The sequence below is a fragment of the Trachypithecus francoisi genome, unplaced genomic scaffold (genome assembly GCF_009764315.1).
Source record: "Trachypithecus francoisi isolate TF-2019V2 unplaced genomic scaffold, Tfra_2.0 Lachesis_group5, whole genome shotgun sequence".
Taxonomy (NCBI): domain Eukaryota; kingdom Metazoa; phylum Chordata; class Mammalia; order Primates; family Cercopithecidae; genus Trachypithecus; species Trachypithecus francoisi.
Window position 1 is genome coordinate 1,152,920 of NW_022681470.1, and position 27,812 is coordinate 1,180,731.

At 49.2% G+C, this 27,812-nt stretch overlaps 1 protein-coding gene across 7 annotated transcripts in view; it reads left to right on the forward strand.

The window, feature by feature from the left end:
* ZNF496 (zinc finger protein 496) overlaps positions 1-25,073 on the forward strand; it is a 35,375-nt gene extending 10,302 nt beyond the window's left edge. For all 7 annotated transcript variants that reach the window (XM_033195764.1, XM_033195761.1, XM_033195760.1 and 4 more), the window contains 4 exons: positions 13,652-13,784; positions 14,304-14,411; positions 15,502-15,615; positions 21,231-25,073. In XM_033195764.1, the coding sequence (XP_033051655.1) occupies positions 13,652-13,784; positions 14,304-14,411; positions 15,502-15,615; positions 21,231-21,988 (1,113 nt within the window). In that variant the 3' untranslated portion in view covers positions 21,989-25,073. The remainder of the gene's footprint in view (positions 1-13,651; positions 13,785-14,303; positions 14,412-15,501; positions 15,616-21,230) is intronic.
* The last annotated feature ends 2,739 nt before the right edge of the window (positions 25,074-27,812 follow it).

The window sequence follows — 27,812 nt, forward strand, 5'->3', positions numbered from 1 at the left end:
TGCGTCTTTGGCCGGGCGCGGTGGCTCAAGCCTGTAATCCCAGCACTTTGGGAGGCCGAGACGGGCGGATCACGAGGTCAGGAGATCGAGACCATCCTGGCTAACACTGTGAAACCCCGTCTCTACTAAAAAATACAAAAAACGGCCGGGCGCGGTGGCTCAAGCCTGTAATCCCAGCACTTTGGGAGGCCGAGACGGGTGGATCACGAGGTCAGGAGATCGAGACCATCCTGGCTAACATGGTGAAACCCCGTCTCTACTAAAAAAAAATACAAAAAACTAGCCGGGCGAGGTGGCTGGCGCCTGTAGTCCCGGCTACTCGGGAGGCTGAGGCAGGAGAATGGCGTGAACCCGGGAGGCGGAGCTTGCAGTGAGTGGAGATCCGGCCACTGCACTCCAGCCTGGGTGACAGAGCCAGACTCCGACTCAAAAAAAATAAAAATAAAAATAAAAATACAAAAAACTAGCCGGGCGAGGTGGCGGGCGCCTGTAGTCCCAGCTACTCGGGAGGCTGAGGCAGGAGAATGGCGTAAACCTGGGAGGCGGAGCTTGCAGTGAGCTGAGATTCGGCCACTGCACTCCAGTCCGGGTGACAGAGAGAGACTCCGCCTCAAAAAAAAAAAAAAAAAAAAAGTTGCGTCTTTAACAGTATAACGCACAAGGGGATGCTGTTCATTCGGTACCTATTGAGGTTTGGTCTTCACCTTTCCATTCCTGCAGTCCCTGGTAAATGCCATAGCGAGCACAGTACAGAGATTTCGATAAGTCAGTGTTGTTTTGTTACTCTGATAGTTTGTTCCCAGTGCACTAAAAGTCGCCATCATGAAGCTCTTGTTTATAAGTGTTTTTTAATTTCTATTTTTAATTGTAATATACACATAGCATAAAATTTTCCATCTTTTTTTTTTTTTTTTTTTGAGACGGAGTCTTGCTCTGTCGCCCAGCTGGAGTGCAGTGGCCGGATCTCAGCTCACTGCAAGCTCCACCTCCCGGGTTTAGCCATTCTCCTGCCTCAGCCTCCCGAGTAGCTGGGACTACAGGCGCCGCCACCTCGCCCGGCTAGTTTTTTGTATTTTTAGTAGAGACGGGGTTTCACCGTGTTAGCCAGGATGGTCTGGATCTCCTGACCTCGTGATCCGCCCGTCTTGGCCTCCCAAAGTGCTGGGATTACAGGCTTGAGCCACCGCACCTGGCCTAAAATTTTCCATCTTAACTGTTTTTAAGTAAGCAGTTCAGTGGTGTTAAGTACATTTACATTGTTGTACACCCAATCTGTAGAACTTTTTCATCTTCCCAAACCGAAATTCCCTATATGTTAAATAATAACTCCCCATTTACCCTTTCCCTTAGCCCCTGGCAACCTCCATTCTACTTTCAGTCCCTACTAATTTGACTATAAATACCTGATATAAGTGGAATTATGCACTATTTGCCTTTTCGTGACTGGTTTATTTCACTCAGCATACTGTCCTCAAGGTTCATGTATGTCTTAGTATGTGTTGGAATTCCCTTCCGTCTTTTTTTTTTTTCTGAGACAGAGTCTTGCTCTGTCACCCAGGCTGGAGTGCAAGTGGCTCGATCTCGGCTCACTGCAATTTCTGCATCCCGGGTTCAAGCAATTCTCCTTCCTCAGCTTCCCGAGTAGCTGGGATTACAGGTACCCACCACCACACTTAGCTAATTTTTGTATTCTTAGAAGAGACAGGGTTTCACCATGTTAGTCAGGCTGGTCTCGGACTCTTGACCTCGTGATCCACCCACCTTGGCCTTCCGAAGTGCTGGGATTACAGGTGTGAGCCACTGCGCCCGACCATGAATCCACTTCCTTTTTAAGGTTGAATAATACTCCCATGTGTGTATATAGCACATTGTTGATCCATTCATCTGTCGATGGACATTTGCATTGCTTCCACATTTTGACTGTTGTGAGTAATGCTGCCTCGAACATGGTACACATGAAGTTTTGTTTTTCTTTTTAAATTAACCTTCTTATTTTAACATAATTATAGATTCACATGCCATTGTAAGAAATAACAGAGAGATCCTGTGAACTTTTTAAACGCTCAATGGTAAAATACAGAGTAAAAATCTATATTCTCTATATATAGTACAATGTCACAGCCAAGGTATTAACATTGATGTGTTCAAGATACAGAACAGGTGCTTTACCATATCTCCTGTTACCTGATGTCCACACTCATTTCTTTCCTACCCTCGCCCTCTCTTCAACCTCTGGCAACCACTGATCTGTTTTTCAGCTCTGTAATGTCATTTCATTTCAAGAATGTTATATAAATGGATTAGTATAGTATGTAACCTTTGGGGATTGGCTGTTTTCATTCAACACAATTCTGTGGCGCTTTATTCAGGTTGTTGCGTGTGTTACTATCCATTGCTTTTCATTGCTGAGTAGTATTCCATGGCATGGAGGTCCAGCAGTTCGTTTAACCATTCACTGGTTGAGGAACATCCAGGTTGTTTTGGGGTCATTATTGTATAAAGCTGCTATAAATATTTGTGTGCAGGTTTTTATGTGCACATCAGTCTTCATTTCTCTGGGATAAATGCCTGGGTATGCAATCGTTGGTAAGTATGTGTTTAGTTTTGTAAGAAACTACTCTTATCTGATATTAATAAAGCTTCTTTCTTTTGATTATTAATTGCATAATATATTTATTCCATCCTTTTACAGTCAACCTGCTTACATTATTATATTTGAAGTGAGTTACTTTTAAATAGTATATGTTTATTGTTTTGTTTTATTTTGTTTGAGGTGGAGTCTCACTCTGTCATCCAGACTGGAGTGCAGTGGCACAATCTCAGCTCACTGCAACCCCCACCTCCTGGGTTCAAGCAATTCTCTTGCCTCAGCCTCCCGAGTAACTGAGACTACTACCACCAGGCCCAGCTAATTTTTGTATTTTTAATAGAGACAGGGTTTCACCATGTTGGCCAAGCTGGTCTTGTACTTCTGACCTCAGGTGATCCACCTGCTTTGTCCTCCCAAAGTGTTGGTATTACAGGTGTGAGCCACTGCACCCGGCCTAGACAGTATATATTTGGATAATGTTTTCTAATCTGCTCTGCCATTTACTGTGTTTTAATTGATATGTGTAGACCATTTGTATTTAATGTCATCACTGACATGTTAGGGCTTAAGACTTTCTATTTTTCTGGCTCTGTTTTTGTTTCTCTGTTTCCTTTTTCCTATTTTTCTGTGGGTTACTTGAACATGTAGAATTCCATTTCGATTTACCTAGTGTGGTGTTGAGTGTATGTATATATATATTTTTTTGAGACGGAGTGTCGCTCTGTCACCCAGGCTGGAGTGCAGTGGCCGGATCTCAGCTCACTGCAAGCTCCGCCTCCCGGGTTTACGCCATTCTCTCGCCTCAGCCTCCCGAGTAGCTGGGACTACAGGCGCCCGCCATCTCGCCCGGCTAATTTTTTGTATATTTTTTTTTTAGTAGAGACGGGGTTTCACCGTGTTAGCCGGGATGGTCTCGATCTCCTGACCTCGTGATCCGCCCGTCTCGGCCTCCCAAAGTGCTGGGATTACAGGCTTGAGCCACCGCGCCCGGCCGTGTGTGTATATTTTTGTATAGCCTTTTTAGTGGTTATTCTAAGTATTACATTATATATACATAACTTATCTACTGAGTGTCATTTTATCAGTTTGAGTGAAGTGTAGAAACGTACTTCCTTTGTTCGGGTGCCATGGCTCATGCCTATAATCCCAGCACTTTGAGAGGCCAAGGTGGGAGGATTGCTTGAGCCCAGGATTTTGAGACCAGCCTGGGCAACATAGCAAGACCTTGTCTCTACAAATAATAATTTTAAAAAATTAGCTGGGAATGGTGGTGTGCTCCTATAGTGCCAGCTTCTTGGGAAGCTGAGGCAGAAGGATTGCTCGAGCCCAGGAGGTTGAGGCTGCACAGTGAGCTGTGATTGTATCACTGCACTCCAACCCGGGTGACAGAGTGAGACCCCATCAGAAAAAAAAAAAAAGAAAGAAATATAATATGCCTCCTTTTACATACCCTCACCCTTCTTCCCCTATTATAATGCAGTTGTGTTAAATATTTCCTCTACATACATTTAGAACCACATCATAGAGTGTTGTAATTTGTTCTTCAACTGTCAAACATTATTCAGAAAACTCAAAAGGAAAAAGAAAACCTATCTGTTACCCATATTTTGGCTTACTGTTTTATTTCTTCTTACGTTTCAAGGTTCCTTCTTTTTGTTTAGAGTATTTCTTTAGCCATTCTCTTAAGATAGATCTGCTGGTGATGGACTTACTTATTTTTTCCTCATCTTAGTAGGTCTTCATTTCCCCGTCATTCCTGAAGGATGTTTTCACCAGATGAAAGATTCACAGTTGACAGTTTTCTTTTAGCACTTGAAAAATACTGTGTTACTTCCTTCTGGCCTCCATGGCTTTTGATGAGAAATCTGCTGTCATTCAAAAATTTTTTCCCTATAAGGAAGGTATTATTTTACTCTGACTGACTAAGATTTTTCTTTTTTTGCCTTCAGTTTTCAGAAGTTAAATTATGCTGTGTCTTGTTATGGATTTCTTTAGATTAACCTGTTTAGAGTTTGCTCAGCTTTTTTTTTTTTTTAATAATTTTTTTTTTTTTTTGAGACAGAGTCTTGCTCTGTTGCCCAGACTGGAGTGCAATAGTACGATCTCGGCTCACTGCAACTTCTGCCTCCCTGGTTCAGGTGATTCTCCTGCCGCAGCCTCCCGAGTAGCTGGGACTACAGGCGTGTGCCACCATGCCTGGCTCTAATTTTTTGTATTTTTAGTAGAGACAGGGTTTCACCGTGTTAGCCAGGATGGTCTCGAACTTCTGACCTCAGGTGATCCGCCTGCCTTGACCTCCCAACGTGCTGGGATCACAGGCGTGAGCCATCGCGCCCCAGTGAGTTTGCCCAGCTTCTTAAATTTCTAGGTTAATGTCTCTTTCCAAGTTTGGGAAGTCTTTTTTTTTTTTTTTTTGAGGCGGAGTCTGGCTCTGTGGCCCGGACTGTAGTGCAGTGGCCAGATCTCAGCTCACTGCAAGCTCCGCCTCCCGGGTTTACGCCATTCTCCTGCCTCAGCCTCCGGAGTAGCTGGGACTACAGGCGCCGCCACCTCGCCCGGCTAGTTTTTTTGTATTTTTAGTAGAGAGGGGGTTTCACTGTGTTAGCCAGGATGGTTTCGATCTCCTGACCTCGTGATCCACCCGTCTCGGCCTCCCAAAGTGCTGGGATTACAGGCTTGAACCACCGCGCCCGGCCAAGTTTGGGAAGTCTTGAGCTAGATTTTTCTAGTACTTTTTTATTCCCTCTCTTTCTCCTCTCCAGAGTGCTAAGGAGATGGGTTTTAGATCTCTTGTTAGAAACTGTGTGATTTATAAAGGTACCTGAGACTCTGTTCATTTTTTTTCAGCCTGTATTCTCTCTGTTGTTCAGATTGAATAACTTTATTTTTCCGTCTTCAAGTTGACTGAGTCTTGCTTCTGTCTCCTCCTCAGCTGAGCCTATTCACTGAGCTTCTTGTCTCATATTGTGGTGTGTACTGTTCACATTTCTAGTTAATTATTTTCTGTATCTTCTGTTTCTTTGCTGAGACATTCTGTGTCTATTTTTTCGTTTGTTTGGAGTGTGCTTATAATTGTTCGCTGAAGCATTTTATGACAGCTTCTTTGTCAGATAGTTCTAACATATCTGTCGCCTGAGGGTTGGCATCTATTGGTGGTTATCTTTGTTCATTCTGTTTCAGATCTTTCCAGTTCTTGGTATAGTAAGTGATTTTCTGCCTGCATATTTTTGTGTGATGAGACTCTGGACCTTAACTTCGGTGTAGCTGGTTTTGTTTGGTTGTGCTGTGTTGTTTTTGACATTGCTCCAGCAAGAGAAGGGCAGGTGGGCCACCACTTGTTATTACCTGGTGAGAGAATGTCAGGTTTCTTCCTGGGTCTTCACGGGCACCAAAGTGGGGACGCTCCTCATAAGCTGAGTGGGAGTGGAGTTCCAGCTCTCTACATGGTCTCCACGGGCGGGCAGGGGCTCGTTCTTAGCTAGCATCGGAGGAGGTGTCCCAGCTCCCTGTTTGGCCTTCTGTGAGACCACCCCAGCAGGGGTGTGAGGGTACCTCATTGCATCTGGTGAGGGTGGAAGTCTAGGCTCCCCACTCATTCTCTGCTGGTGTTGGTAAGAAGGGGCCACAGTTTTCTTACGTGGGATTAAGTGGAGTAGAGCAGTTATTCTCCGTGTGGCGGGGCTGCCCCTTTCCGGGTCCTGTGGCTGAGAGAGCAGGCTTTTGTTGGAGCTTGTGTTTGCTCTGTGCCCATGGGTATTTATTGGTGGCTGGCTTCTTTGGCTTCAAGTCAGGGAAATACGTGGTGGAAAGAAAAACCAGTGAACTTAGCACATGTTCTTCCAAGGTCCCTGACCATTCCGCCACCCTCTCTCCACCTCTCAGAGTCTCCTGTGCTGGTTTATATGCAGTGGCCAGGGTTTTCACTGTGCTTAGTGGGAGGCATTAGAAAAATCTCCTCTGAAGGTTTAGTCGTAAGTAGACATGTTTATCTATTTTCCCCATCCCTTCTCATGTGAAAAATTAACAAAATGTAGGAAGTGAAAAGATACCACTCATTCCCAGTCATGTGAGAAGCTTCTGCATGGTCTAGTGAACTCCCTTCTGGACTTTTCTCTGCCAATTTATTTGTGCGCCTCACAAATACATCTGTCACAAATAAAAGGATCCTGCTGTAGATCACTGTCCTGTTTTTATGCTCCTCCCCAACAGGTAAGCATTGGTCTTCATGGTTCAGAAAGCTCCCTGGGTATCCTGTCAAGTGGCCGTGTCAGATTTTGTAGGTGACTGGAGTACTGTCTGTCCACCCACCTGGCCCTTGGACCTGGGTTTGCTCCTGTGATGCCATGACTGTCTAGTCAGTTTTCGGTCGCTTATAACAGAATACCTGAAACTGTAATTTATAAAGAAAATAGATTGACTTCTCATAGTTATGGAGGCTGAGAAGATTCAGGTCGAGGGGCTCCATCTGGTGAGAGCCTTCCTGCTGGTGGGGGCTCTGTGGTGTTCCGAGGTGGGTGCAGGGCATCACATGGCGAGGGGCTGAATGTCCTGACATGCTTGCTCAGGTCTCTCTTCCTCCGCTTACAAAGCCACCAGTTCCACTCCCATGACAACCCATTCATCACCTCTTAAAAGCCACACCTTTCAATCCTGCCACATGGGGGATCAAGTTTCCAACACAAGACATTTCAGGGACACATTCACACTATAGCAAGTAGATTCTCAAACACCTAACCAAGGCTGAAAGGAAAAAGCAGCCGATCTGTTGTTAATATATACTCTGCCCGCGTACACACACACACACACACACACACACACACACACCCTTCCAGGAAGTCTTGTCAGAGTGCTGGATTCTTTTGTATTTTTTGTCAACCATGGTTTAAGAAACCAGCATCAGGTTGTTTCCCACAAGTCCTTGTAAGGAAATCCAGTGGCTTCCCGAGGCCTGTTTTGGATTCTCAACAGCCTGGGAAGACAGAGGCTTTTCCGCACTGACCTCTTCCTAGCAGCACGTCCACTTAGGGCTCAGAGGCTTTTCCGCACTGACCTCTTCCTAGCAGCACGTCCACTTAGGGTCAGAGGCTTTTCCGCACTGACCTCTTCCTAGCAGCACGTCCACTTAGGGCTCAGAGGCTTTTCCGCACTGACTCTTCCTAGCAGCACGTCCACTTAGGGCTCAGAGGCTTTTCCGCACTGACCTCTTCCTAGCAGCACGTCCACTTAGGGCTCAGAGGCTTTTCCGCACTGACCTCTTCCTAGCAGCACGTCCACTTAGGGCTCAGAGGCTTTTCCGCACTGGCCTCTTCCTAGCAGCACGTCCACTTAGGGCTCAGAGGCTTTTCCGCACTGGCCTCTTCCTAGCAGCACGTCCACTTAGGGCTCATTCAGATGCAGCCTCTGAGGCTCCACCCCTGACCTACTGAGTCCGAATTTTTACCAAGATGCCTGTGTTTCATATGTACAGGCAAGAGTCCTTGTTCCAAAACCCTGATGCAATTTTAGAATTTTTGAGGTATTCTCTTTATTTTTATTTTAAATTTTTTCTTTGGAATTAATTTTAAAGTTAGGGAAGATTGCAAGAACAGTACAGAGACTTCCAAATACCCTTTCCTTCACTTTCCCCATTATCTCTTTCTCTTCTTCACCTACCCCCACCCCCTCATTCTATTTTTCCTCAAAAAAAAGAGAAAGAAAATCACTCCTTCCCAGCCTTGTCCTGGATGCCTGGCCCCAACACCTGGGGAAACCATCTGACAGTAACTGATAGTTTTCCAGAGAGGTAGGCAGATACAAGGCATGTTTTAAAAATTATTCTGTTCCTTTTTTGTTTGTCACATAGATACTAGTAATATGAAAGTCCTATGAGTTAATTTTATTTTTTCCACAAAAATTTTATTTTGTGGTCCTTTCCAATTATAGAAAGGACTGCTTTATTTTCCTGGTTTCCTAGTATTGTATGGCTATACCATCATTTTTAAAATGAAAATTAGGCCAGGCACCATGGCTCATACTGGTAATCCCAGCACTGTGGGAGGCTGAGGTGGGAGAACTGCTTGAGCCCAAGAGTTTGAGACCAGCTTGGGTAACACAGCAAGACCTCATGTCTACAAAAGTAAAAAATTAGCCAGACGTGGTGGCTCACGCCTATAGTCCCAGCTACTTGGGAGGCTGAGCAGGAGGATTGCTTGAGCCCCGGAGGTTGAGGCTGCAGTGAGCTGTGATTGTGCAACTGCACCCCAGCCTGGGTGACAGACTGTCTAAAACAATATAAAGATAAAAATAGAAATTAAAATCAGTTTTTTGACACATTCCCATGGTCCGTGATTCAAAGTTTATGAAAAAAATCTCCCTGCTACACCTAACCCCAGAGTCCTGGGTCCCTCTTCAGAGGCAGCTAAGCTTCGGCACTCCCACGCCCTGCACTTGGTGGCCATCCGGATTCCATCATGCACAGGTGTTTTCCTGCAACAACACACTTTGAAGAGAATTCCTTCTCGGTGCAGAGAGGCCTTCGTTCTTTCTGTGCGTGTAGGATCATCCCTTGGGAGATTTCTGTAGCTTACTTAATCCGCTGTCTTGTTGATGTGTGTCAAGGTTTTCAGTATTTATTAGATCAATGCTGCAGTGAAGCAGCTTTTATAGACTTCACATTGCACATGTGCGACATCAACTTAAGAAATCTCTGCATTGAGGGGTGAGCACGCTGGTAACTTCTGGACATTGTCCAGCAGCCCACCATAGGAGCGGTGGATGTGCAGCCTCCCCAGCAGAGTAGGAAGACCTGTTTCTCCCCATCCTTGGCCACCCAGCGGGGCAGCTGCCATTTGGATTTTGCCAAACAAGATAAGGATGAGGTGGATCCAAGAGCAGAAATTACAAAGCAGTGTGTCCCCTGGAGCCTGGACCTGGGGTAGTCAGTCTCCTTTCTCTCCCTTCTATCTGCACATGTTGCTTTGGGCTCTTCCCTCAGCCCCAGCTTCCACCCCCTGCTCCCTAGTGCTATGGTCTGAATGTTTTTGTGTCCCCTCCCCACAACTTTGACATGTTGAAATGCTAGCCCCCATAGGCCGGGCGCGGTGGCTCAAGCCTGTAATCCCAGCACTTTGGGAGGCCGAGACGGGCAGATCACGAGGTCAGGAGATCGAGACCATCCTGGCTAACACGGTGAAACCCCGTCTCTACTAAAAGTACAAAAACTAGCCGGGCGAGGTGGCAGGCGCCTGTAGTCCCAGCTACTCGGGAGGCTGAGGCAGGAGAATGGCGTGAACCCGGGAGGCGGAGCTTGCAGTGAGCTGAGATCTGGCCACTGCACTCCAGTCCAGGCGACAGAGCGAGACTCCGCCTCAAAAAAAAAAAACAAAAAAGAAATGCTAGCCCCCAAGCTGCTGGCATCAAGAGGTGGGGCACTGGGGAGATGATCAGGTTATAAGGGCAAATCTCTCGTAAATGGATTAGTGCCCTTATAAAAGAGGCCTCAGAACAGCCTTGCCCCTTCCACCATGTGAGAACACAATGAAATGATGACCTTCTATGGAGCAAGGAACTGGGCCCTCACCAGAACCCAACTATGCTGGTATCAGCTGGGGACTTCCCAGCCTCCAGAACTGTAAGACATACATTTATGTTGTTTATGAGTCCCCAGTCTGCGGTATTTTGTTAGAGCAGCCCAAATGGATTAAGACAGAAAATTATCACCAAAAATTTGGGGTGCTACTCTAACAAATACAACATGGAAGAAGCTTGGGAACTGGGTAATGGGTAGAGGCTGAAAGGGTTTTGAAGTGCAGGCTGGAAAAAGCCTGTGTTGCCCTGAACAAACAATTTTTTTTTTTTTTTTTTTTTTTTGAGACGGAGTCTCGCTCTGTGGCCCAGGCTGGAGTGCAGTGGCCGGATCTCAGCTCACTGCAAGCTCCGCCTCCCGGGTTTACGCCATTCTCCTGCCTCAGCCTCCCGAGTAGCTGGGACTACAGGCGCCGCCACCTCACCCGGCTAGTTTTTTGTATTTTTTAGTAGAGACGGGGTTTCACCGTGTTAGCCAGGATGGTCTCGATCTCCTGACCTCGTGATCCGCCCATCTCGGCCTCCCAAAGTGCTGGGATTACAGGCTTGAGCCACCGCGCCCGGCCAATTTTTTTTTTTTTTTGAGATGAAGTCCTGCTCTGTCACCCAGGCAGGAGTGCAGTGGCGCGATCTCTGCTCACTGTAACCTCAGCCTCCTGAGGAGCGGAGATTACAGACGTGCACCACCACACCTGGCTAATTTTTGTATTTTTAGTAGAGACAGGGTTTTGCCATTTTGACTAGCTAGGCTGGTCTGGAATTCCTGACCTCAGGTGATCTGCCAGCCTCAGCCTCCCAGAGCGCTGGGGTTACAGGTGTGAGTCACCGTGCCCGGCCCATGAACAGACTATTAAAGGTGATTCTGGTGAGGCTCCAAAAGAAAAGAAGAGATTTGGCCGGGCGCGGTGGCTCAAGCCTGTAATCCCAGCACTTTGGGAGGCCGAGACAGGTGGATCACGAGGTCAGGAGATCGAGACCATCCTGGCTAACACGGTGAAACCCCGTCTCTACTAAAAATACAAAAAACTAGCCGGGCGAGGTGGCGGGCGCCTGTAGTCCCAGCTACTCCGGAGGCTGAGGCGGGAGAATGGCGTGAACCCGGGAGGCGGAGCTTGCAGTGAGCTGAGATCCGGCCACTGCACTCCAGCCTGGGTGACAGAGCAAGACTCCATCTCAAAAAAAAAAAAAGAAAAGAAGAGATTTGCTATTCTCAACCAGAATGTTGGTGAAAATGTGAACAGTAAAGCTATTCTGATGAGATCCCAGATGTAAGTGAGAAATGTGTGACTGGCAATGGAGGAAAGGCCATCCTTCTTATAGTGGCAAATCACTTGGCTGAACTGTGCTTATGTATTAGTGTTTTGTGGAAGGTAGAACTTACAGGCCACTGCAATTGGATATTTGGCTGCAGAAGTATCTAAGCAAAGTTTTGAAGGTGCAGCTTGTGAAATGTGAAAAGAGAGAAGTGATTTAAAGATGGGACTGTTGGCTGGGCGCGGTGGCTCAAGCCTGTAATCCCAGCACTTTGGGAGGCCGAGACGGGCGGATCACGAGGTCAGGAGATCAAGACCATCCTGCCTAACACGGTGAAACCCCGTCTCTACTAAAAACACAAAAACTAGCCGGGCGAGGTGGCGGGCGCCTGTAGTCCCAGCTACTAGGGAGGCTGAGGCAGAAGAATGGCGTAAACCCAGGAGGCGGAGCTTGCAGTGAGCTGAGATCCGGCCACTGCACTCCAGTCCGGGCGACAGAGCGAGACTCCGCCTCAAAAAAAAAAAAAAAAAAAAAAAAAAAGATGGGACTGTTACTTAAAAGGGAAGCAGAACTTAAAGATCAGGAATATTTGTCAGCCTATGTTGATAAGAGTGAGCCAGCCTGTTTAGGAGAGAAGATAAAGGTTTTGCCATTGAAACTGAGGCTGGGAGCTAGTCCAAGAAAATGGAAAAATGACCCCAAAGGCAATTCAGAAATCATCAGAGCTGTTCTGCCCATCACAGGCCCAGAGCGCAAGAACCGTAGGAAGCAGGGGCCATAGCAGAGAGCTCCGCTTCAGTCACCCTGAAGCCCTAGATGGTGGGGCCATCAGCCAAGTTCCAGCCCAGGAGAGCCTTGGGCCTGTGAAAGAGACACAGAGCTACCACGGAGGTGGAGCCGCCACGGAGGTGGAGCCACCACAGAGAACCCCCTTGAGGGCAGGCCCTCCCTAGGGGCTGCCGTGGGGCAGGGCCACCCAGGGCCTTGGGGGCTCAACTCCTGTCCAGTGAAGGTGCCACCTGTGGGGTTGGAAGGTGGGGCCACCTCCCAACACAGTGGGCCTGGGGAGCACAGTATCAAGACAAAAAGGATTATTCTCGAGATGAATCTCAAGCTGTAAACCATAATGTGCTGGGACCTGTAGGTTTAGGACTTGCTTGGGACCTGTTACTCCTTGTCTTTTTTTCTGTTTCCCTTTTTTGGAATTGGAATGTTTATCCTGTGCCCGTCCCACCTCTCTGTGTGTGTGTGTGTGTGTGTGTGTGTGTGTGTGGTTTTTTTTTGGGTTTTTTTTTTTTTGAGATGGAGTCTCACCATGTTGCCCAGGGTGGAGTGCAGTGGCATGATCTCAGCTCACTGCAAACTCCACCTGCCAGGTTCAAATGATTCTCCTGCCTCAGCCTCCCAAGTAGCTGGGATTACAGGCACCCACCACCACACCCGGCTACTTTTTGTATTTTTGGTAGGGATGGGGTTTCACCGTGTTGGCCAGGCTGGTCTCAAACTCCTGACCTCAGGTGATCTGCCCGCCTCGGCCTCCCAAGGTGCTGAGATGACAGGTGTGAGCCACCACGCTGGCCTCACCACTATATTTTGAAGCACATAACTTTTTTCATTTCGCAGGTTCACAGCTGGAGGAAATTTTGTCTGAGGTAGAACTGTGCCTTGAGTCTGAACCGTAACTGATTTAGATAATATTAAAATGAGATGTTGGACTTTGGACTTTTGAGTTGATGCTGGAATGAATTAAGACTTTGGGGGTTATTGGGATGGAATGAATTTGTTTGGCATGTGAAAAGGATATGAATTTGGGGGGAACCAGGGGCAGAATGCAATGGTTTCAGTGTTTGTATCTCCCCAAAATTTGTGTTGAAATTGTAATCCCCAAGATGATGGGATTAGGAAGTGGAGCCTTTTGGGGAGATGATCAGGTAACAAGGGCAAAGTCCTCATGAGTGGGATTAGTCCCTCCTAAAAGAGGCCCCGGAGAACTCCCTTGCCCTCTCCATCTTGTGAGGACACAGAAGTTGCCTGTCTTTGAACCAAGAAGTGGGGCCTCACCAGGCACCCAGCATGCTGGTGCCTTGATCTTGGACGTCCAGCCTCCAGAACTGTGAGCAACAGTTTTCTGTTGTGTAGAAGCTGCCCGTCCTACAGCATTGAGTTCTCACAGCCTCAGTGGACTAAGACTGAGACAGCTAGCTCGTCCCAGACTGAGGCGTCCCTGTTCTGCTATGCTTTCAGAATCGGGTTTCTCCATTCAAGGACATGATTTTATGCTTCTCTGAAGAGGATTGGTCCCTTCTAGATCCTGCCCAGACTGGCTTCTATGGAGAGTTCATCATTGGGGAGGATTGCGGGGTCTCAATTCCTCCAAGTAAGACTTAACTTCCCCCCATACCTCAAGACCAGGGAACTGGGCAGGGGAGTTCTCACTTGGATTAAGAGTCAACTTCGTCCCCTAAGATCAGGGAAGCGGGGCCTGCATCATATTTCTCTGTTCACCCCCAACCTGGATGGGAGGTCATTTGCACACAGCGGCCTCCCTGTAGGCAGAGTGTATGCGACTGATCACCTGCCGTCTCACCTCATCAGGCTTATCAGAACCAAACAGAACATGCGCTGTATGCCCATTTCTCTTCCATCGCTCTTACCCTTTCGTCCTTCTACATCTGCTTTACACCCAGAAGCCTCAGAGAGACCCCCAAGCCCATAGCTCTCCCTGCATGTGCTGCCCCCACTGCCCCTGCGCTGCCGGCTCTGGCCTTTTCACTTCTCACCCCTGATGGTGCCACGCCCGCTGGGCATCCCTCCACCTTTTCTCTTCTGGACCAGCCCTGGTTGCTGTAGGATCAGATTACTAATAAACATGTATCCTGCCTTTTTCTTTGAACAGACGAGCTAGCTGCCCAGCCGGATCTCTCCCAGAGAGAGGAGAATGAGCCACGCGTTCCAGAGCTGCAGGATCTCCAGGGGAAAGAAGTGCCCCAGGTCTCCTACTTGGGTAAGTAATGATTCCAGAACTGAGTGGACAGAGTAGGGTGAAGGGCTGCTGGCAGCCAGAGATGAGCCCACTTGCTGACTTCTCTCTGCAGCCCCTAGTTGCCTTCCTCATTTCCCCAGACTCTGTGTGGGTCTTGCATGTCTTGCCTTGTCCCTGACTTTTCATAGAAAGAATGGGGGATCTTACTTTTGCCAGGCATTGGGATTGTACTCCCTCGGCCAAGGACTGGGAAATAATAGGAATGTCTTACTCCTCTGCCTGTAAGTTACATCTGGTTTGTGCTGACCATACAGCGGCCCCTCCAGGAGTGAGGTCAGATACTCACGACAAGCCTCGTTGCGGAGGGAGTGTCTCCTCCTTACTGGGCACCGAGCACAGCCCTTTGAGGTGCCTCACCTGTCTAGTCTTCCATCTGCCTGGTGCAGGGGTGCTGTGAGGACACTGGGGTGTGGGGAGGTGCTGGGGCTCAGCAGCAGCAGTTTCCAGCCCTCCTTCAGGCTGTGTCGCCAGCGCTTGCACCCATGATCTCCATGCCATGGTGCTTCGAGGCACCTGCTCCTTCAGGAGGAAATAGCTTTGACAGAAACATCAGCAACTCCACACCTCCTTCCCTTTTGAGACCTAGAGCGTGAAGCAGACAAGGTTTTGACACACCATCCCCACCTGGAACAAGCGTTCAGAGACGGCGTGGCACAGTAGCTCCTGTCCCATCTCTACCCCGTAGGCTCTGCACAAGCTGTTTGTGCAGGATGTGCAGGAGCCTGTGGTGATGACTATAGAAAACCCACCACAGAAAGTGGGAATAAATGCGGGGCTGAGGGAGGTACTTGTCTCTGCCATAGAGTAAGTGGAGTAGAATCCGGATCTGCGTAGACTGTCTAGCTTCAGAGCTCATGTTTGTGGAGTTGGCCCATTCTGCCTTCAAGTTCATTCACTCAACAGACACTTCCTGAGTGGCCACCCCCTGCCAGTCCCCAGGAGGGAGCCCAGGGCCACCCCCAGATCATAGCCTGGCATCTGTTCAGGTAGCACCCTCCCAGGTAGTGCTGTAGGTGCAAGACAAATCAATTTTTCCGTTTCCTCTGGAAAGACTCTCCAAGTCTCCAGCCATTCCAGGTAGAAGAAAGGAGGAAACGTGAGGAGCTGCAGGTGCCGGGGTCCCAGGCCTGCCCGCAGACGGTGGTGCCTCAAAACACCTACCCAGGTAAAGAAGGGCCAGGGAGGTGTGGGGTGTGTGCCTGTGTGTCTATGTGTTCACATGTGTATCTGGTGTGTCGCCTGAATGTATGTGTGCAAGTGTGGCATGGGGGATGGTGGTGTGGAATGCAGGTGTGCTGCATATACATGGTGTATGGGTTGAGCTGCATGTGTGAGTGTGTGCGTTCACAGGTGCACCTGTGTGTTGGGGGCATGTGGGTGTGTGATGGAAATGTGCGGTGGTGAGGGCATGGGACAGTTAGGAATTGAACTCCTCAGGATCCCCACTGACCGCTGCGGTGGTGTTCTTACCTGCTTGTCCAGATTCCTCTGTGCTGGGGTCATTCTCCAGCTCACTCCCAGTCCCGGGCTCACCCTCCTTGCCTTTTCTGGGGGCCAGGGAGGGTGTGTCAAAGCAGGGTGCTGCTGTAGTGCTGTTGGTGATGTGGCGAGTGTTTTTCTTCTCTCAGCATGGATGGCCGGCATCCTGGCACAGTCTTGGAATTGGGATTAAAGAGCAGGTTTCTAGTGTACTGAAGCTGCACAGGACTCTTGGAAAGTGTATGTTCCATTCCTGCTTTCAGAGAAATAGCCACAGTGTAGACTCTGAGTCGTCTTGGTAAAAGTCACCACCTCCAGAAGCAGAGGCTACAATGCTGCCGTCTTTTATAAGTTCTTCTCAATATCAAACCCAAGCCTCTGATTCTTACTGGAACCCACGTGTCACTGTAGTTTTCTGCAGCTATGGAGACCGACTCACACGCATTATCTGTTCTCCCTGTGATGCTTTTAAAGGCAAGATTTGTGCCATTTTGACCCAGCTCCATGCATTTTGTACTTGCCCCCTTTCATGCATGGACAGAGGGGCTTTTCTAGTGTGGGAGATCTGAAAGGATGAGATCCTGCTCCACAAGCATGGATGCCCACCCCTGGTTTTCTAAGAAGCCCACCTCTGCATGCCAAGGGTGATGCATTCATTTGGGGTCCACTTGGAGTTCAAGCGCAGGCTTGATGTTTGTGATGCACTTTGAATCTTCTCTAGCTTCTTTCTGCCCATAGCATGTCTCTCAGCCCCATCAATATACTTTTAGAAGATTGGATGGATGTTCATGTATACACAGGAGTTTTCAACTCCATTCTTCCCTTGTTGGACTCTGACACAGACTGCTCTGAAACAGTCAGAAGCCAAGGGTTGCTACTGAGAAGGGAGAGATAATAGATTTCAAAGAGTAGGCACTGTTTTTATTTTGGTAGCTCCTGCCAGCTTGCCTTCCTAAAAGGCTTTTGCCGCCAGCTGATGCCGGATCGCTGGTGACAGGTCTGCTTCTCTGTATCCACGCCCACACAGGACACTCCCAGATGTTGCTTACCCTCTGGTGTTGTGGGCAGACTTCTAGCAGTCTCATCTGTTTTCTCCAAGGAATTCTCTTCATGTTGTTGTGTTGATAGCACATAGTAGGACTGTCCTTGATTTATTTCCCCTTTTGTAGAAATTATGCATCGAATTTTGGTCATTTTAGCTGATTTGAGGTGATGCTGTCTGCTGTGAGCTATATTACTCTGTTAGGGCTTTCATAACAAGTACCACAGACTAGGTGGCCTAAACAACAGAATTTTATTTTCTCAGTATTGCGGAGGCAACTAATAGAAGATCAAGGTGTCAGCAGAGCTGGTTTCTTCTGAGGCCTCTCTCCTTGGCTTGGAGATGGCCACTGCCTTGCTGTGTACTCATGTGGTCTTACCTCTGTGTTTGTCAGTGTCCTGATCTTCTCTCATAAGGACACCAGTCATATTGGACTGTGGAGCCCACCCACCCATATGTCCTCATGTTAATTACGTCTTCAAAGAGCCTATCTTCAAATACAGTCACATTCTGAGGTCCTTTGGGGTTAGGACTTCAACATGAAATTTTGGGAGAACACAATTCATCCCCTGTAAGACCTCACCCTCAGGACCTTCAAAATTCATGTCTCTCCCACATGCAAAATGCATTCACCTCATCCCAACAGCCCCCAAATTCTCAGCCTATTTCAGCATCAACTGTAAGTCCAAAATCTCATCTAAATATCAGCGTCTCAATTGGGTATGGGTTAGACTTGAAGTATGATTCATCCTGAGGCAAAATCTTCTCCAGCTATGAACTGTGAAGCCAGATGTTTTCTGCTTCCAAAGTACAACTGTAAGAAAAGCATAGCATAGACCATTCTCGTTCCAAAAGAGAAATCCAAGAGAAGAAAGGGTAATGGGTCCCAAGCAAGTCTTAAATCTAGGAGGTCAGGGCTGGGTGTAGTGGCTCGTGCCTATAATCCCAGCACTTTGGGAGGCTGAGGCGGGCGGATCACCTGAGGTCAGGAGTTCGAGACCACCCTGGCCAACACGGGGAAACCCTTTCTCTACTAAAAATACAAAAAGTAGCCAGACGTGGTGACACACACCTGTAATCCCAGCTACTCAGGAGGCTGAGGCAGGAGAATTGCTTGAACCCAGTAGGCAGAGGTTGCAGTGAGCCAAGACTGTGCCGTTGCACTCCAGCCTCGGCAACAAGAGCGAGACTCCATCTCAAAGAAAAAAAAAAAAAACTAGCAGGTCATTTCCATGGGATTTTAAGGCTCAGGAATAACCTTTGGCTCAGTTCTCTATTCTCCAGGCCCAGCAGCTACTGGCCCTGCTCTTTGGAACTCAGAAGGAAGTGACTTCACCTCCTGAGCCTGTACCCTCTGGTCCCGTGATGGCAGTGGCAGCCCTGTAACCTCTGAGCCACCTTTGGAGTCATTCTTCCTTTTTCTTGAAGGAGAGTCCATGTTCATAGCCAGATAGCTCTACTGGCCAGTTTGTAGAATCCCAGAAATCCAATAGCCTTCTTTTATTTCATCCCATCTCTTTTCCTTTCAGTCCCAACTGGCAGTGTTTGTGCTGGTGTATAATACTCAGAAACCCTGCCCTCCATGCAGTTCACAGGGTTGCAGGCCGTCAGACGAGGGTGTCCTCCGTAGACCTTCCTGGATAACCTCATCTGTGTTCCTGGCTTCTCTTGAGATGGTAGATTGGATCCATGAATCACACTCAGAATCTCTTTAACAGATGATGAGCCAGCCACACTCTTGATGTCTCTCCAGTGCACACTTTCTTATTTTTTGCAGAATGGATAGACAGAATTTTCCAGATCTTGAAGTCATGGTTCCTTTTTGCTATAACAGTTCCTTCTTGAGTTTCTCTCTCATCTCACGTTTCACTGTAAGCAGCAAACAACTAGTCTTTGCCTTTGACACTTTGCTTAGATATCTCCTCAGCTCAGTATCCAAGTTCATCACTTACAATTTCTGTTTCCACAGAATTTTGGCCAAATTCTTTGCCACTTTATAATTGGAGGATCTCCTTTTCTCCAATTTCCTATAATGTCTGTATTTCTACCAGCCACCTCCTCAAGGCTTTTTAAACATGCACTTCAAAACTCTCCTAGCCTCTACCCATCACCTAGTTCTAAAATGACTTCGACAGTTTTTGGTCTTTGTTTTAGCTGCACCCTACTTCCTGGTGCCAAAGTCTATGTTAGTCTACTGTGGCTACCATCACGAAGTACCACAGACTGGGTGACTTAAACAACAGAGAAACTTATTTTCTCACAATTCCAGAAGCAACAAGTCCAGAATCAAAGCGTCAGCAGAGCTGGTGTCTTCTGAGGCCTTTTTCCTTGACTTGGAGACGGCTCCCATCTTGCTGTGTCCTCACAGGGTCCTTCCCTTGGTTGAAGTCTGCCTCCAATCTCCTCCTCTCAGAAGGACACCAGTGATTTTGGATTGGCCCCACCATGTGACTTCATTTTGATTTAATTACTTCTTGAAAGACCCTGTCTCCAAGTAGTCACATGCTGAGGCCCTATGGGTTAGGGCTTCCTCATGTGAGTTTTCAGGCGGACACAATAACATGCACTGTCTGCTCTCATCATTCCATCTCCTCACCCAGTTAACAAATAAGAGATCTTAGCGGCCCACCTTGTCACTTTGTTTTCTTCTTCCACCCAGATCCGTTAACAGAAGTCAACTGCCGATCAAGTACCTTGTTGTCGGCAGCCTGGTAAAAGTTACACCTTGCTCTTGTCTCCACCCCATGAGGTCCACAAAGTACATCACACACATGACCTCACCTGCCCCACCAGCAACTTAGAGCAACCGGCTACCACTGTCATGCTCACCTTATAGACGAGGTTACCCAAGCTCTGAGAAGCTCTCTGGCTGGAACGAGGTACCTGTAGCTAGAAAACCAAGAGTCGAGATGAGCGTCAAACCTAGCCTCTCGGCGGAGCACAGTGGCTCACACCTGTAATCCCTGCACTTTGGGAGTCTGAGGCAGGTGGATCGCCTGAGATGGGTGGATCGCTTGAGCCCAGGAGTTTGAGACCAGCCTGGCAACATAGTGTGACCCCATCACTACAAAAAATTTAAAACACACACACTCTCTGTCTTCATCTGGTGATTTCCCTCCTACACTACATGGGTTCTTGGCAGACTCAGTACCCACTCGCAGACTCATGTTGCCCCGACCCCCTTGTGACTGATGGACAAATGCCCCCACCGCTTCCACCACTGCCCTTCGTCTCTCTGCTCTCCTTAGCCTCTGTGTCTTCTTGCGCTTCTTCTGTTTGTCTAGCTTCTCCTGTCCTGAGCTGCTCTGACCCGTCAGGGCTCTCCTCCCCACAGCCATGAAGCCCAGACTAACCATGTTCCTGCTCATATCTAGGAGGGCCTGATTCACTCCCCCAAGTTCTAGATTTGACTCCTGCATTTCACAGCAGTGAGGAAACAGGCCACCTGTATGATGGGCTCTGCTCCGTAAGCCAGGACCCCAGGCCGGGCTCTGCACTGCCCACCCAGCCCCTCCCCGTGGTTCCACCTTCCCAGCGTCACAGACTCAGGATGCAGGAAGTCCAGAGTAGCTTTACCCATGGCCACCTGTAGCCTCAGAAATGCGGTGCTACTGGGAGCCGGGGAGCCGTGGGGTACCCGCAGTCTGGGACTGTTGAGCAGCCCAGCAAGGCTGAGTAGCATTTCAGCCCTCCTTCCTGGGACAGATCACCTTAGTTCATGTGTAAACATGGCAACCAATAGGTCATCGGGTTGCATCCAGGAGCAGATCGGAATGTGCCTGTCAGAAGTCTAGCACAGTCCCTGGAGCATGCAGGTGCCCAGCACATGATATGTGTAGGGTGTAGAGTCTTCCTCTCCCAAGTCCTTTCACTATCCTGATAGAGCATTCCCCCATACCTCGTTAAGTATGTGATCTGTAAATGGCCAAGGCTTTGCACGGATAAATACAGACTCCTAGAGCTTGGGATGGGGTGGTAGAGCTCAAAAGGGTTGGGGGTGAAGATAAGGGAAAGTGGCTGGGAAGAGGGAGAGCAAAGTGTCCAGCATGCTCTGGACACAGCGTGGCCTATGCTGAAGATTTCGTCCTCACAGGCTACACCAGTGGCCCCTGCAGGGCCGGCCAGGCCGCCCCGGTCACCGAGGAACATTGTAAAAATAAGGGTTTGTAGACTCCAAGCTGAGTCTTCCTGTGCCGGGGTCGTAGGGGCTGGGATGTGGCCTGTGCAGCACCGCTGACCTGCATGTTGCCTTCCTGTAGCTGGCGGCAACCCGCGATCTCTAGAGAACAGCCTGGACGAAGAAGTGACCATCGAGATCGTTCTGTCCAGCTCTGGGGAGGAAGACTCCCAGCACGGCGCGTACTGCACAGAGGAGCCGGAGAGCCCCAAAGAGAAGCAGCGCAGCCTCCCCGCCTCCCATCGGGGCAGCGTCGAGGCCGGGGGCGACGTGCAGACCTCCAAGAAGTCCTACGTGTGTCCGAACTGTGGGAAAATCTTCCGCTGGAGGGTCAACTTCATCCGACACCTGCGAAGCCGCAGGGAGCAGGAGAAGCCGCACGAGTGCTCAGTGTGCGGGGAGCTGTTCAGTGACAGCGAGGACCTGGATGGGCACCTGGAGAGCCATGAGGCCCAGAAGCCTTACCGGTGTGGTGTCTGCGGGAAGAGCTTCCGACTCAACTCCCACCTGCTCTCCCACCGGCGGATACACCTGCAGCCGGACAGACTCCAGCCGGTGGAGAAGAGAGAGCAGGAGGCGTCCGAGGACGCGGACGAGGGTCCCAAAGAGCCGCTGGAAAATGGCAAGGCCAAGCTGAGCTTCCAGTGCTGTGACTGTGGGAAGGCCTTCCAGCGGCACGACCACCTGGCTCGGCACCGCAGCCACTTTCACCTGAAGGACAAAGCCCGGCCCTTCCAGTGCCGGTATTGCGTCAAGAGCTTCACGCAGAACTATGACCTCCTCCGCCACGAGCGCCTACACATGAAGCGCCGTTCCAAGCAGGCTCTGAACTCCTACTGAGCCTGCCCACCTGGAGCAGCCTCACCCTGGCCGGTGCTGCCCTTCACATTGGTACTGATCAGCGCCCCCACCCAGGACGCCCCTTCCCCAGGATAGAGTGCACACCTCCCTCCTGGCCTTGCTCTCAGGTAGTGAGCGTTCGGGCGGCACCGTGGGAGCACTCTCCCTCCCCCGGGTGTTGAAAGAGTGGCCGAGTGTTCTGTTTCTGCTGTGCCAAAAACGGGGGGATGTGCCACCACCAGATTGGACATGCCAGGTGTTCTGCGTCTTAGAGACCCCTGCCCCATGCTCCCCAAGCTCGGGGAGTAAAACTGGGTTATCCCCCGTCGGGGCGGCACCCTGGTCACCAGCCAAACCTCAGTATACTCCCTTCCTTCCCTGTCTGAACGCTAGGATCTGCTCCTGAAGCTCCAGGGTGCCTGCACTTCCACTGAGAAGCTGCTGGAGGGTGTTGGACTGGAGGAAGGAAGAAGGCAGGGTGGGACGGACGGGTTCAGTGGAGAGCAGGGTCAGGCACACTGAGCCAGACGTGTCATGTCTGTGCCCAAGATGCCTGGCCATCAGGTAGGCAGGAGCACCCCGCACATCCAAGATCAGGCAGCCCTTTTGGGCTTGGAGTCTGTGGCAGGGGTCTGCAGAGCTCCTCCTTGAGGTTTGGAAACAGTCATCATACCTTTTGATTTTCCTGAGGGCCAGTTACTAAGGATCTGGAGCGCACCAAAAGCAAAGCTTACATTTTAATTTGTGTTGCACACCCCCCCCATAGTGTCTTTATACCCCAGAGATCCTTGCTAAATGCTTGCGGGTTAGAAGCTGAGTGGTCATCGTTTAAAAGGCACTTAAGTCCCTTCTTCCAATCTGTCCTGTCTGGGAATGTGGAGCTCAGCCCCCAGTGAGGGGTTCTCCTGTCCCGTGAGCCAAGCTCCAGAACAGAACCTTCCCCGGCATCACACTTGACGTATACATTAGCTTGGAGTGCTGGTGTGTCCATTTTCTAGGTCTGTTGTCACAAAGTACCGCACACTGACTGGCTTAGAACAACAGGAGTGTATTCCCTGACAGTTCTGGGAGCTGCACATCCAAGATCAGGATGTCCTCAGGGTTGGTGCCATCCGAGGGCTGTGAGGGAGAAGTGGCTTCGTGCCTTTGCTGGCAGTTGCCGTTCCTTGGTGTCACCCACTCTCTGCCTTCATCTCCACATGACACTCTTGCTGTGGCGTGTCTGTCCCCAAGCCTCCCTTTGTTTAAGGACACCAGTCATGTCAGAATAGAGCCCATCCCACCAACTCCAGTATAATGTCATCTGTGTCCGCAGCAGCTGTTTACCAATAAGGTCACATTCTGAGGTACCAGAGGTTGGGACTTGCAACATTGGAATTTGAAAGGGACAGCATTCAGCCCGTGACTCCGGATAAACGTGAGGTATGCTATCATTCCTAATTCACAGATGAGTCAATACAAACTTGAGTGAGCTTGCTCACAGTTCCATCAAAGGCAGTGTTCAGACCCAAGTTTTGGCATTCAGGGCAGGTGTCCTCTGCATGGAAGAATCTTACTCAGTAGCCTTAAGGCTGACAAATTCCCCTCCCTCCCTGCCTTCTGATGGGGGCTGGGCAGGCCAGCTGGAGCTGTGTCTCCTGCTGGGATTTGGGACTGAGTGACAGTAGGTAGTGAAACCTCAAGCAATTTAAAACGTGGTATTGTTCCTGGAAGACTGGTTACGTTGGCTAGGGTCAGCAAGAGAGGGCATCAAGGCTATAGTCTAGCAGTGACTTAATCTGCAAGTCACACCAGACGGGTATTTTGTATTATTCATATGTCAGATCCTACCAACAGGCAGTGAGCCAGGCAAAGCTCCTGGTGCTCCTTGTCACTCACGTAATTTTCACATCAAGAAAACTCTGGGCTGGGTGCAGTGGCTCACACCTGTAATCCCAACACTTTGGGAAGCCAAGGTGGGTGGATCGCCTAGCTCAGTGACACCAGCCTGGGCCACATGGCAAAACCCCATCTCTACCAAAAATACAAAAAATTAGCTGAGTGTGATGGTGCACGTTTGCAGCCCCAGCTACTCTGGAGGCTGAGGTGGGAGGATTGCTTGAGTCTGGGAGGCAGAAGTTGCAGTAAGCCAAGATTGCGCCACTGCACAAGCTGGATGACAGAATGAGACCCTGTCTCAAAAATAACTTAAAAGCCTCTGCCCCAAACTCGTTAAAAGATTTTATAACCACAACTACTGTTTCTGTGTAGATGCATCTGCGTGCCCAGGAGCAGTAAATGCAATAAAATCATTTGGTTATACTTTGAACACAAACGGTTGAGGCTTTTGCTTTCTAAATAGTTTGTCTCTTATATCAACATATCTGGAAAAGGGAGAAATCCGATTTTTAAGGCCAAGGGAGGGGAAAATTCCAAGTAGAAGCCAGGCTCTCTGTGCATGTTTACGCCACCTACCTGTGTGCTCCTACTTGTCCTGAGGATTCTCTCAGTAGCTCTGAGGTCTTGAGAAGGTTGTTCACCTTCCTGCTTCACACGTCTGACTCAGAGAAGAACATTGTTCTACTTACCAGTGTTATCTGTGTAAAACCACATCATGAAGGAGAAAGCGACAAAGGGAATGTGAGGGGACTGGAAACCACAGGGAGGCTGTCTCTTGAGTCCCCACCACCGATGCAGAGCCAACCAAGGCGCCTCAGGAAATAGAATTGCCTCTGGATTTGGAAGTCCTCCTGGGTAATGTAGCTGAAACCCAGGTTGGTGCCATGCAGCAGGAGCAGCTGGGGGAACCTGCTCTCAGGAGAGGCCTGCCAACCTCCAGCCCAACACCCTTCACCACGGTGGTGGAGGGGGCTGCAACCCAGTGATCGTTGTCTCCCTCTTGGCCACTGATACCTTTGGCCTTAGCTGAGAACAGCTACCCCTCGCTCCTTCCCTCCCACCCCAGGGGCCGGGTAGCTGGCTGGGGCTGTGTCTCCCCCTTGCTCTGGAGGTTGAGACCCCAGCTGAGCAACAGCCTCCCTCTTCGTTCCTCTGATCCCTTGGCATCGCCACGAAACCACAGGTGCATGATAACTCACTGAGTCAACATTCCTGTTAGGCTTTTCATTTTCTTTTTTTTTTTTTTTTTTTTTTTTTTTTTTTTTTTTTTTTGAGACGGAGTCTTGCTCTGCCGCCCAGGCTGGAGTGCAGTGGCCGGGTCTCAGCTCACTGCAAGCTCCGCCTCCCGGGTTTACGCCATTCTCCTGCCTCAGCCTCCCGAGCAGCTGGGACTACAGGCGCCCGCCATGTCGCCCGGCTAGTTTTTTTTGTATTTTTTAGTAGAGACGGGGTTTCACCGTGTTAGCCAGGATGGTCTCGATCTCCTGACCTCGTGATCCGCCCGTCTCGGCCTCCCAAAGTGCTGTGATTACAGGCTTGAGCCACCGCGCCCGGCCTCATTTTCATTTAAAAAGTAAAATGTGGCCGGGCGTGGTGGCTCATTGCTGTCGTCCCAACACTTTGGGAGGCCAAGGCAGAAAGATTGCTTGAGGTCAGGAGTTTGAGACCAGCCTGAGCAACTAGTGAGACCCCATCTCTATGAAAAAAAATAGAAAAAGTAGCCTGCTGTGGTGGCACATGCCTGTAGCTATTTGGGGGGCTGGGGTGGGGGAAGATCCCTTGAACCCAGGAGGTAGAGGTTGCTGTGAATGGTGGAGCGCCACTGCATTCCAGCCTGGGCAACAGTGCAAGACTTCATCTCAAAAAAAAAATAACATAAAATGTGAAGCACAACCAAAAGATGTTTTCTAAGACCTGTAGGCTTAGATAGTTCTGGTCACCTGATCTGGCCCCTCCCCAAAAGAAAGAAGAAATAACTGTTGCATACACTGGGGGTAGATTGCACTCCTGGTCACACCACAGCTTTAAGCCAACCTTAGTCTTTTTTCTGTTTTCTTTATCTCCCCAACTCTTGCCTCAGCTAGAAGAAGAAACAAATGAAAAAGATGAGGCCACTGGTGGGAGGGTCCCTATCAGTCCTAAATCATACTGTGGTACAAAGGAAAGAGAAGGCCAGCGCTGAAGCCTGTGGAGATCTTGTCCAAGTCACTTTTCTCCTGTGAGATGGTTTCCCTTCCTCTGCCAAAAGCAGTTGGACCAGACACAAGCACTTCTGCTTGCAGAGTTACGAAGACGACTCAGCAATGATTATAGCACTTCAGCAATTCCATCAAATAAGCCCACTTTTATTTTATTTTATTTTTTTCCCTAAAGACGGGCTCTCACTATTTTGCCCAGGCTGGTCTCTAGACTCCTGAGCTTCCCCCACCATGGCCTCCCAAAGTGCTGGGATTGTCAGTGTGAGCCACCACACCCAACCTCCAGCCACACTTAATATTAGCAACAAACACTGATACTGTTTGGTCTTAAAAGTGATGGTCAGTGCCCACTACTAGTCCATGCAGCAAGGCTAGAGGTCCGGAAACTTGCTTAGGGCAGACTGGCTACAGGAAAGGGAGTGTTGAGGGGACCACTGGAAGACCAGGTACCTCCAGCAGCCCAGACCCATATATAGGGCAGCGGGTAGAGTGCCAGTGGCCCAGCATCTGGGGGACGGTTTCTAGTGATCATGAGCTCATCTAGGGCAAAGCCCAGGGGGTCCATCGTACCTGTTTTGCCCATCAGAGGCCAACTGAGAACTTTATCTTCTCTTGAAACCATAGCCTGTAGCCAAGTCACTATGATTTGTGTGCATATAATCACCAAAGTACAGAGAAGCCACAGACATTCCCTGTGAGAAGACGCAAAACTCAAAGTGTGGGAAAGCAGAGTCCTCAGGAATACACGGAAGTGGGAGGAACCAGGGGCTTACCTCACACATCTTAGCCATAGCCACGAATATCACAGGCAGGCCGACAACTCTGTGACAAAGGGCTGTCTTCTAATCACACAACCAAACGGCAGGGGAACCACCCTTTTTCCATCACTTGCTGTAAAAGAAAAATGCTCTGGTATGGTTTGTCTATCCTGCCCCCATTATATTGGTCTTCCTATGCCTTGTCAAAATACGGAGGGGTTGGATACCTGCTGTTTTGCACGTTTTTATGTGAGGATCAATCAGGTATAGCCACAAGAGAAGATGGAGGAGAGTCTTAGGAAAAGACGAAGTGTATTCTACTCACAGGTCCTAGAGACCGGAGGCACAGCAGGCCAGGCAGGGCCACATGGGGAAGACACAGGAGGCGGGAAGCAGAAGACAGGAGCAAGGAGAAGGTTTGGGCCACTATCTTTATTGGGGTTTTCTTGGAGAGAGTCAAAGCAGGGCCAGGGGAACAGTTTAGGATTGGCTAGTTTGAATGATTTCTATGGGCTTTGAGTTACAGGGATGGTTCCTAATTGCCTGGCACCAGACTCTGGGATGCATAAGACAGAGGAATGTTGCCTCCTGGGGTGTCCTGTCAGATGTGGGAGGTATGGGTCTGAATGGGTTAGTTTGCATATCAAAGGCATGCTCCTTGCCGGTCAAGGATTCACTGGCACAGAAACCTCAGAGAAGGGGCCTAAGGACTAAACTCTAACTGGTATTGTCTTCAATTTCCTCCTGAGGGGCCTGGAGGAAGTCGTTCCCAAGAGCCAGACCTAACATTCTTTTCTACTGACCCCAAATTTTAAACAAAGCTTCTCTTCTGTAACCTATCGCAACTCAGAAAAATCTGTGAATTCTACCGATGACCTGTAAGCGTCCGCTTCAAGGTTTCCTGTCCTTTGGAGGCTAAACCAATGCGCAATTTCAATGTATCCATTTACAGTTTTGCTTGTGATTTCTGCTTTCCTAAAATTCACCCCG